At 34.6% G+C, this 12,202-nt stretch overlaps 1 protein-coding gene across 4 annotated transcripts in view; it reads left to right on the plus strand.

Moving 5' to 3' along the window:
- Positions 1-7,797, plus strand: part of HOMER1 (homer scaffold protein 1) — a 125,713-nt gene extending 117,916 nt beyond the window's left edge. For all 4 annotated transcript variants that reach the window (XM_032628310.1, XM_032628311.1, XM_032628312.1 and 1 more), the window contains one exon: positions 4,898-7,797. In XM_032628310.1, coding sequence (XP_032484201.1) covers positions 4,898-5,086 — 189 coding nt within the window. In that variant the 3' untranslated portion in view covers positions 5,087-7,797. The remainder of the gene's footprint in view (positions 1-4,897) is intronic.
- The last annotated feature ends 4,405 nt before the right edge of the window (positions 7,798-12,202 follow it).

Here is a 12,202-nt window from a genome sequence, read left to right on the forward strand (position 1 = left end):
ACACCGGGAGGGGGAAGGGTAAGCTGGGACGAACTGAGAGAGTGACATGGACATATATACACTACCAAATATAAAATAGATAGCTAGTGGCAAGCAGATGCATAGCACAGGGAAATCAGCTCTGTGCTTTGTGACCACCTAGAGGGGTGGGATAGGGAGGGTGGGAGGGAGGGAGACTCAAGTGGGAGGGGATATGGGGATATACGTATGCATATAGCTGATTCACTTTGTTTTACAGCAGAAACTAACACTACACTGTGAAGCAATTATACTCCAATAAAGATGTTAAAAAAAAAAAAAGATCTCATGCACTGAGGAGTAAACAAACAAACCAAAAATACAGGTACAGTGTTAAACAATAGTGGAGGTGACAGACTTCTCTTGTTCCTGACCTTTGTGGAAATGCCTCTAATATTTTTCAATTAATTGAAATGCTGGCTTTACCACTAAAATATAGGTATCTTACCATATTATGAGAGTGGCTAATTCCTATTTTCTTGAGTGTTTTTACCACAAATGAGTGAACTTTGTTAATAGCTTTTTTAGTATCTATCTAGATAATCATAGTTTTTATCCCCAGATCCATTAATATGGTTTATTAATGGATTTTCTAAAACTGAACCACATTTGCATTCCTAGAATAAATACCACTTAGCTGTGGTGTATCATTTTATTAATGTGGTACCAGATTTTTGTTCCCTATTATTGACAGTTTTTACATGATATTCATTTGTAATATTGGTCTGTAACTTTCTTCCATTTTCAGGTGGGGGCTGAATTTATAAGATTTAGGTATCAAGGCTATACTAGCTTCATAAGATAATTTGGACGATTTTGTTTATTTTCTATGCTCTGGAATAACTTATGTCGTATTGGAACTGTCTGGTCTTTGAAAGTTTAATAGAACTTCCCCTTGAAACCATCTGGGCCTGGTGATTTTTATGGAGTAATTCCATCATTACTCTCTATTTCTTCTGCAGATATTGGGCTGTTTAAGCTTTACATCTGGGTTTTCAAATATTCAGTGGGAACTCTTATAATTTCTTATTTTATATAGGTTTTTTTCTTTCTTAAGTAATGATATGTCTGTTTTAAGCTTTTTGCAAAAGGAGATTTTGACTTATTAGTGCTACTCTTTTTCTGTCCTCTACCTCATGAATTTTTACTTTTATCTTTATTTCTGCCTTTTGTTTTGGTTTACTTTTTTATTGTTTTTCTAGCATTTTGAGAAGGGAATTTAATTCCTTTATTTTCATTTTTATTTATTTGTGTTTAAGGCTATAGATTTTTCTCTGGTCATTGCTTTCATGTGTCCCATAGATTCTGACAGTGTTTCCATTATCATTATTTCTTGAAATTCTGTAATTTTGGTTTTATTTCCCTTTCACGCTAGAAGTGTTTAAAAGAACATGTTTTAATTTGCTTGTGGAAGGGCCTTTTAGTTTTATGATTTAGTTACTTATTTCTAGTTTTACTGCATTGTGATCATAAGGGTTTGTTTATGTAATGTCTGCTTTGCCTAATTTACCGATTTTTTGTGTAATCTAGCATATGATCAATTTTATGAATGCTTTTTATTGATTTTGTAGTTTAAGACTTCTATATCCTTACCTTTTTTGTTGTTGTTCCTCTTGATCTGTCCTATATTGAGAGTGGAATATTAAAAGCTCTTATCAGTGTACTTTTTTCTATGTCTCCTTAGACCTCCTGTAGTTTCTTCTTTATAAAGGTGGCTACTGTGTTTCTTGGTACATAAACATAATTGTTATATCTTCATTGTGTGTTGTCACTTTTAGCATTAAAGGTGTCTTTCTTTGCCACTTTTTCTACCACTATTACAACCCCTGCCTGGTATACCTTTGCCCATATCATAAGTTTTGGACTTTCTAAATGAATTTCCCAGTGGAAGGACCATTTATTTTATGACTAGCTATCCCCAAAGTCCCTTTCTCTTCTTTTTACTCTCAGAAGTATGCCTTTCCAAGGTTGCCTTCTCGAGTGTCCTGTATACTGTGAATTCGCTTCTTGTAGGCTGCTCTGGTCTACCAGGACTTTTTGTTTTCCACCAGTATTTTGGCACTTTCAGTGGTCTTTCTCTTTCTTTGGATTATTAGAGTTCAGTCTTAGGCCTTTCATTCTCCTCTTCCTTCTTCTGTGCATTTCCCCACAACCCTGCCTTGCCCTCTGCGAAGAGAATAAGAACTTGAGAAATATCTTTGCTAGAAACTGGTGCTTATATCTCCTAATTATAGGTAACTTGAAGTTTGTATTGTTCTCTTTCTTCTAGTTGAAGTTGTGGAATTCGTGTCATTTTATTTGTTCTTATTATTGGTTTACACAGTTTGGAAAGATGGTTGAAAGATTTCAGTGCACACAGTGATTTCCTCAGTTACACAGACGTCTGTTCTGTTGACTTCTTTGTTACCAGTATCTTCCTTCTAGAATGCATACTCCATCAAAACAGGGCCCGTCTTTATTTTCTACTTTATCTTCAGCGCTTAGTATGTAGAAGACACTCAGTAAATAATTGTTGAATAACTTCTTCTTTAACCCATTTTTCTGTTGAATTATTAATACTTGTTTTGATGATTTATGTCATGTTGTATATGAAGGTTAATAATCTAATAGAACAATAATTTATCTTTTAAGAGTTTAAGGTGTGAATCAGATATCAATAAAGACAATTTTTTGTAGCTTTTATTTAGATTAAATGATGCAAGATTTAAATTTATAACCTGACCTGGTCCCATTGATGGTGGTAATAATTGTCTACATTTTTTTAATCACTGTAGTGTTGTAGACTCCATATCTAACAAATACAGAGCATTTGTATTTATATACTTTCAGTTACTGCCTTTTAAAGCACTCAAAAGGGATTTAGCAAATTCTGGCCTTAGTGCTTTATCTTGGTGCCCCTGGCATATGCTCACATATGGGTAAAGGGGAAGGGGAAATAGTAGCACAAAAATGCTAATAAGCAGAAGAATGAGTTGGGAGGGAGAATAAAAGTCAAGAAGAAGGTATGGAAAATATAGACAGAAGGTAGAAAACTGGGACATGCCACCAATCATTTTGCTTCATACTGATGCTGGGTTGTCTGTTCTTCCTCTGGGATCTTATTCTCTGCCTCAGAATAGACCAGCACCAACAGCATTGTATTGGATCCCTTTTGTTACGGGCCTAGTGAAATTCCTCCATCAGAGAAATGGCTTAGAGCACAAGACTCCTGGAGAGAACAGCTCAATTTTAATAGCTGAGGGAATTTGGTGTTTTGCTTGCTTCCACTGAAAATGGTTGGATGTTTCATTGATTGGCAAGGAGAACAAGGAAGCCTTTCATTTTTAAGGACGGCTTTAGAGGGCAAACTGGGTGGTGCCTGGTGAAGTGGGTGTTTTCTAGTGAATGACATTTGGTCTATTTTTACAGTTGGAAACATTCTACAGTACTCTTAAGCTTATTGTTTAAGCAGGCAAGAGAGCATGCTGTGCAATCATGAGTGGAATTTTTACATTTGATCCCAGGGTCTGTTTTCTCCCCCATAGTTTAGAGCCTCCATGAACTTGGCTTCTGAATTTATAAATATTTTATTGGTTTCAGAATCTGCTCTCAGTTTACTTATCTTCACCTTGTAGATTATTCAAAGGGAAAAGATTAGAAACATACCTGCTTAACATCTAACAGTAAATACTTTAAGATTAGATTGGAATTCCCTAAATTCTTTCTTTATAAGTCATTATAACTGCTTTCTTCCTTTTTTTGTATTTTCCCAGGCTCTTCCGACTCATCTGTGGTGTCTTTTTGCTTGAGCTTTGCTCTTAGTTAAACATGTGAATATTTCTTTGTGTTGAGAATGCTAAATCAATGGTTACTTTCTTATATGTATTCAAGTCAGTTTTCCAATTATTTTTCTCAAAAGTTTAATTTTGCTGGTATTATAGGACAAATACATTTTGGAAAGAAGTGCTCATAATCCCAACAACCAGAACTGTTTCCTATTTTCTGTGTGTACTTTAATTCCTATTGTTTGTCCTCATGCATACTAATTTTTGCCTCATTGCAGTGTGCTGCTTCATGTTCTGTTATTTTCATTTAACGTTTACCAGATTGCCTTTCAATAATTTTTTAAAAACAATCTACTGTCCTTCAGATATATAGTAACTTCTAAATAATTTTTAAGTATGCCAGATTTTATTCTGTTTAAAAAGTTAAAAATTTTTTTGTTGTCATGAACTTTTACTTCCCTTTTGTCATTTTTTTCTTTCCTTAATCTGTAGTATATTGGAATTGTTGTATAATTCTCTTATATGTACAGTTATTATATATCTTCACTACAGTTTTTAGCAGGTGAGCTATATTCTCTACCGTATGCATTCATTTGACATTGAGGCGAAACAAAGAATAATTAACATATTCAGAGAATCCTAAAACCTTATTTGAGTCATTTTTTCTTCTCTACATCTTCCTCCAAAATTTCCAATAAGGAGAAAAAATTAATTTGTCTCTTTTTCTCTGCCTTCTTTCATCTGAGATTGCTAACAATTGTGCCAGAGGAAAAGAACATGGGCAGAAATAGAAAAGAGATGCAGATAATCCACAAAATGGGTCTTCATCTGATCTCAGTATTTGAAGTGCCTAGACTAGTGTTGCCTGGCACAAAGCAAGCAGTCAGGAAATTTGTGTTGGGGGGACAGATGTATTCATGAACAAGCCAATCAATAAAACCACATGTATTTCTCAGATGGCAAAATCTAAAAACCTCCTTAAATTGTATTGAGACTCAGAAGGTCATCCTAATTATCAAACTGCATTAATTACCACAATATTAGTCATAACAAAAGTTATATTGTTTAAGACTTAAACTGACACACATATATATATCACACTTTTGTTTCTAAAGGAAGTAGAAATTCGGAACAAAGACCTGGAGGGACAACTGTCTGACTTGGAGCAACGTCTGGAGAAAAGTCAGAATGAACAAGAAGCTTTTCGCAATAACCTGAAGACACTGTTAGAAATTCTTGATGGAAAAATCTTTGAACTAACAGAATTACGAGATAACTTGGCCAAGCTACTAGAACGGAGCTAAGGAAAGTTAAATTTCAGTGCCAATTGATTAAAAAATATACTGTCTCTCTTCATAGGACTGTTTGGGCTCTGCATCAAGATTGCACAAAAAATTTGAATATCCCTTGTCCAAGAGGAGGATCTTTTGAAAATTGGAATTGTATATTTCTGTGTAAATTTTAGAGTTCAGCTTGTAGCTAGTTGGGGAAAAAGAGATGAAAAACTTGAACTACAGATTACCTCCATGTATATTATTGGCCATAGTTAACTAGAAAGTTATAAACAGACACTTAATGCAATCTTTTTTCCTGATATTAGCCAATGGGAGAATTAACAAATGTCTGGGTCACATCCCCTTTTTGTGTTCAACACAGTGAAGGTTATCTGCTTTTTAAATTAATTTATTTATGATATCTAAAGCTGTGTTTTGTGCAAAAACTTAGTGATGAAAGCCCTGTCTTTTGTTGTAATCTGAATAATTTCTCAGGATATTTTGCACTGCTGGCAGCAGTGCCATTACCAATTAATTCTTGCCAGGAGTGAGAGTGAGCTGCATCTTTAATTGAAACATACTTACTATAACTGGGTGTATAGAGTTCTTCCCTTTTTTTATACTGGAAGATATTTCACTCTGGTGACCACTCTGGTACACTCTGGTGTTCTCTAATCTTGTCTGCTGTAGAGTTTACTTTTCCATATTGATTCCATGTATTTATGAGAAGATATTGTCTCCCATTTTATTACACATTTTAAAGCCAACTAATGAAGGCAGCTGAGTCCCTCCAAAATTTTTCTTTTTAAATTTCTAATAAATTTGACACACAGTACTGAAATACAGCAGCCCGTCACTGGCGGTCTGGTCTAGCAATGTTAAGTATATTTACAGAATATGCAGTTACATTTATTTATATATTTTGCAAGAAATCTTTTCTGAATGATTAATGCATTTCAATTTACAAATAATAATGGTTGTTGGGAAACTGTTTATTATAGATCATTTTAAGGTGTATAGCTATTTTAAAGGCGATCCATTTCCATCAAGCAGCCAATCAGAGGACTATTGGGATTGGAGCCGTGTACTCTGTCTGGGTCTTCACATCAACCACGTCTCTAGTCAATCCTCACAAGGCAATATTCTAAACTGTTAACTAGGCATTTCAAAACAGGAATTCAATTCAGCGGGCTCTTCTCAGTGAACAGGATTTAATGTTGTTTTGAGGTAATTTTAAAGGACTTTCAGAAAACATGCATTTCTTTATATATTTCTTTTAAGAAACTGTTTTAAAAGTAAGTCAAGTGCTGTCTAGTCTGCTTATGGAGTAGGAACTGCATCAGAGTCCATATATTCTTGCTGTCCAATGCTTGTGACGTTGAGGAGGGTTCTTATTTAAAGTGTATGCTTGAGTATCTGACTCCATGGAGTTTACAAATGCACTGACTTTTTGTTTGTACCCCAAAACAGTTGAATTGTTAAGTACAGAATTAAGCTGGATAATCAATTTGTAACCATTTTTTCACTCACAAACAGCTAATCAACACTAGACAATTTTGTTTTATATATATATGTATGTGTATGTATGTAAATACATACATATTAATTTATATTAGAGTGAAAAATAAATGGTTTGTTTCTAACGTTAGTTTCTAAAGTGAGTTTTCAGGTGTCTCTGAAAAGTTTATATCAGACACTTAATCATCTTGTATTATGTGCTATGATATCATGTAAGTTACCTCCATCTATTTTAGGGTATTTGCCTCACCTGTTTATAATAGGGAGGATAATTTAGGTACACAAGCTCAGAGCTATTTCTCTGATAAATCAGGTAATAAAATTTATTTGATTGATGGAATTTTGAAGTAGATGTGATTTTATCCATCAGTTTCTGAGTAACAGAGCACCAGATTTTAATTAAAATAGGGGATTTAGCACTAGGAATCAGGAAATTTGGTTATGAAGAGTTAAAAATTCAAAAAAAAATAGGACAAGCTGTTGAAATGGTAAGTGAATTATTTTAATGATGTAATAAGATATTTTTAAATTTTGACAAAGTTGTCATTTAATGGGAAAATAACTCACCAAAATGTCTCCACTTGAATTGTATTGATATATGAGACATCTGTAATTCGATATATACATATACTCATATGTATATACAGAAATTATTTTTAATATTTTCCTATGGACATGAAATCTAAAATTGGAAATTTTGTGAGTTTTTTCCTTTCCAATAGAGTCTACTTTTTTTAGTGATTCAACAATTTCTAGAGGGCTGCACCTTTAAATTCCCAGATTGTCATTAGACGTGTACAGTATATGGGATAAGGTGGACACAAGTGCACATATAAATAAAATTTTCTTATTAAGACTATTTTAAACATTCATTTACAGTAGGAGAGTATCTAGAAATCATCATCTACAAGTCATAATTAGGTTGTGTGCCTACTGTAGTTTTCTTCATTTCTGTATTATATAAATAAAAGTTTGCATATTAAAATTTGATTTTTCCCAGAGACAAGTATTATATAATGTATGTTTAGATCAAACTGTGGTAATATATTTATCAGAAAATAATGTTGGGGACTATAGCCTGAACATGTGGACTTGAAGTGACACAGAAAAGGAGAGCAGAGATTGATCCCATTGTGTGTAAGTTATTATAACTATGAATTCTTGTACAAAAAAGACAATTGAAAAAAAGAAAAACAAAAATACAGTTTTTATTTTGAAATACACTTGTTGTTCTCTGGAGAATGTATCTTTTTTTCCTTCAGTCTTTTACAGATACTTTTTAAAAAGCATTTAAGTGATGGCAGCATTTACTTAAATCTTACAGGTGCTACTGGATTTTGCATTAGTGTGTTATGTTGTGAAATCCTAACTTTGACATAAAAGGTTTTATAAGTATTTCCCTGCCTGGAAAATTAGTTTTTGTTTCTCCTCTCTCTCTCTCTCTCTCTTTCTTTTTTTTCCTCCCCCTTTCTTTCTGCAGATTAAAAAAAGTTCATGAAGTTGCATCCCTCCTGTCCCTAATAGAAGAACTCCAGCACCACCATAGATTTAAAGTTTTGCTGTCATTGAACTGTTGGGAAGCAGTTAGAGGAAAAACTTACACCTTTTTTTCAAGTGGAACTAAAACAGACACTCAGTTAAACCACCACCACCTTTTAAAACTCATTTCTTTGCCTTGTTAAAATTGAATGTATTCTTTCACACGTGTGCTCCGGCCTCCCATGTTTTTACTTAACTCTGGAGTATGCAGCTCAGCTGCTGTCTCCTCGCAGACCTGATTTTCTGTCAGCTCTGGAATGCGAGGCAGGCCATTTGGGAAAATGTGTTTGGTGGCAGTGGTTTCTTGTTTTCTAAAGAAATCCTTTTGTTTATTTGCTATCAAATGATTTTAACATCCTGATATTCAGTGCTTGAAGCCATGAAATAGTCTTCATTGAACTTTTTTCTTCTGGGTATTTAACATTGTTCCTTTATCATTCATGAAGTCAATTAATTTATATAAATCTTAAAGAGGAAAACTTTCAGGTAAGAAGTAGTTGAGAATGACACATTTAAAAAAAATTTCTCAAGTAGGATACTATGCTATAATAAGTATTTGTTGAGAAGATAATTTTCATGTGAGAAAATATTGTAAAAATTACTAGAAAAGGATCATTTTAGAATGGAAACAGATGTATCATTCACCTTACTTTAAATTGTGAAAGTGTATTTTTAACTAATATTCATGTTAAATTGGACCTTAAATTTTTATGGCAGTTTTTCTGTATGGGAAACCAATATATAGGTGTCACACAAATAAGCATAGTTATGAATTAAAAGAAATGAATGTTTTTCTCTTTTTGTTTATATATTGATATTACCTGGTAAAGTAGCTACAAGTTGCTAACAATTTTATCCAAGGAAAAACTCAGTCAGCACTACACTGCCAAGTGATTTCTGCTTAGTATATTAGATAAAAAAGAATTGAGTTATTTTTAGCAAAAACAGGTGACCCAGGGATAGAAATTGCATCTATAGAATAGGGGAAAGGCCATAAGCTCCCAACAGATTTCTAGTCAATTCGTTGATCTCTTTAAGTACTCTTTTTATCTTTTAGATTAAAGGACACATTCCAAAGGCTACCAGAAGCGTATGTGGGTAAGGAGAGGATATTTTTTTGTGAAAACAAAGCCAGCAAAAAGAGTAGGAGCGTGATGACTTCAGTTTTTATCTAAGACACATCAGGGTAGCCAGAGTCACATGAAGTTCTATTTTCTACCTTGCTGCTGCTTTTAACTAAACAAGTTGGGACTGCCCTAGTGAATTTCAAAGGCTTTCAGAAGATCCTGTCATTATTGCCTGTCAGGATTTATAACCTAATATAAGACACCTAGCATTCAGACCTCACCATTCCATGGGATTCTGACCTACTTTTGTCAATTATTTTCACGTCAGATCTGCCCAGGGACAGAAATGTTGCTCTGTTTTCTCCTAATAAAACCAAATTAAGATGACAATGGGTGCCCTCCAAAATTAAGCCCATTTCTGTAATATAGAAAAATTTCTTTTGTGGGTATCTTTTCTAACTACGTTCATGATTTTATCTTGTTATCTGTGTTTTATAACTATGTTACTATATATGCATATATATATATAGTAAGTCATATCTATATGACTTGTGTATATGACTTATTTGATTGTTATACCTTAAGTGGAATGACTGTTTCAGAAAACAGGGCTAGAAAGCAGACGTACTTGAAGTAAATGCTTTCTCAACAACTTCAGTATCAAATGGAATAGAAATGGGTGTTTGTTGAATATCTGCTATGTGACAGGCACTGTACTGTTTGACATTTCATTTTTACGCATAGGGCCCCTGCCAGGGGTTTTCCTTTGGAGGGGGGATGAGGGAAAAAGGCTCAAATGATTGCACCTGCTATGTTCCCACAGCAGTCAGTCTGGTCATCCAGTCCACTGTCAGAAGGTGGACATCTTACTCATGTTGCTGGTACCGTTTTTCCCTTGAGCTTGCCTGTCTAGAATATCTCTATTAGGACACTTCTTAACTATATGTTTTATATTTGCTCTTCTTGAACTTCTTCCTTCAGGCTCCTTTGGTGTTTACAATGCTTGTCATCATTCAGTTGCAAGTCATACTTTGTTTGCAGGTGTTATGTTTATGCAATATGTTTTACTCCCCAGTTTTTTTTAACTTACAGGCTTCAGATAATCCAAGGAAAGTACATTTCATATGCAGAATTTCAGTCTATAAAATTTAAGTAGCAAACTGTTTATAAAGGCCTTAGGAAGACAATTTATCTCTGAAGTTCCCTAATGAAATAAATTGTAAACCTGTAAAACTCACCCTCCAACACTAAATAATAGTTCAGCAGGATGTGGGTTTTGCAGTCAGTACTAGGTAACTTTGTGGTCAATTCTGTTTCCACAGAAGTTAAGGCCTCTGTGACTGATCAGGCCATTAGATCATTTACAGAAGTGACTCATGGCCCTAGGTTCTTTAGATGGGTGGTAGCCCTCAATTAAATGGAATCATATAATATCTGTCTTTTTGTATTTGGCATATTTCACTTAGCATAATGTTTTCAAGGTTTATCCATGTTGTGGCTTATGTCAGAATTTCATTCCCTTTCGATGTTGAATATTCCATTGTATGGATATACCACATTTTGTTTATCCATTTATCTATTGATGGACATTTGGGTCATTTCCACCTTTCAGCTATTGTGAATAATTCTGCAGTGAACATTCATATACAAATATTTGAGTCCTGCTTTCATTTCTTTGAATATATACCTAGGAGTGGAATTGCTGGATCATATGGTAATTCTATGTTTAACTTTTTAAGGAAGGGCTGGGTTTGAACTGAATTAATTAAAAAGACTCATAGAGCAAGGTACCTTCTCATTGGGAAATCACAGTTGTGGGGTTAGTATTTTGTTAATAGGTCTGTAAGTGATCCATTGGCCTCTTAAGTCATGCCTTCTATTCTCTTACCTAAAATATCTGTTGAGCACCTGGTATATCCCAAGAATAGAGACACAAGAGAGAAGCTCATACTTCAGTGCAGGACACAGACAGTTTACAGTGCATAAGTACTCTGATCAAGAGGACTAGCATGAGGGAGCCCAGAGGGAAGAAGAGTCAAGAAATCTTTTCCAGAAGAGATGATACCTAGCTGAGTTTGGGTGGGGGAGTAAGAGCTAGCTAGTTGAAGGGGTGTGAGAGAATTGTAGAGAATGTGTCGTGTGCAAAGGCTTAGAGGGATGAAAGCATCGAGACATTTAGAAGGTTAGAATGGGTTAGTACACTGACACACAGGGTGTTAGGGAAAAGTATATGGCAAAAGATGGTGATGGAGGAGTAGGCGAAGGGTAGATCAGGAAAGACTTTGTAAGTCATATAAAAGATTTGGGTATTATTCTGAAGAAAATCTAGAGATATTGAAGGATTTTTTTTTTTTGTAAAGAAGTGATATAGTGTTAAAATATATGGTTTAAAAGTCTAGTTAGTTCTGCAAATCATAGTAGTCCCTGTTGAGAGGCTGCTTTATGGTGGTTGTACTGGGATGGAAAAGGTGAAATGGATTCAGAGAGTATTGGGGAGGTAGAATGAGTAGGGCTTCTTGGTAGAATCAGTAGATGGCAAAGAAAAGAGAAGAATGTAGGATGATTCCTAGATCTCTTGAGTTGGACAGCCAGGTGTTACCATCCCATTTACTCAGTGAATTCAACATGGGGAAAGGGTTAGTTTTGGTGGCGGCAAGACCAAGCAAGATGAATGATGGGTTAGATCTGTTTTGAGTTTAAGATGCCTATGGAATATCCAAGTAGAAATGTAGTTCCAGTTGGAGCTTAGGAGAAAAACATGAGCTGGAGATAGATATTTGGGAACTGTCAGCATATGTATTGATAACTGTAATTGAGAGCATGAGAAACGGGGAGATTACAAGATGAAAATGTCACTTTGAGCCAGGTACAAGACAAGAGCTTGTGAAAGAGACAGAAGGAATGACCGAGAGCAGTGAGTAGACAGAGTGAGGGACTCGTGGAAGTGCAGAGTAGAGTAGCCAGATTTCACACGCGAATAAATAAATCAACAAATCGACTCATGTCTTGAGGCAATGATATT

This window comes from Phocoena sinus, chromosome 3 (genome assembly GCF_008692025.1).
Source record: "Phocoena sinus isolate mPhoSin1 chromosome 3, mPhoSin1.pri, whole genome shotgun sequence".
NCBI lineage: Eukaryota > Metazoa > Chordata > Mammalia > Artiodactyla > Phocoenidae > Phocoena > Phocoena sinus.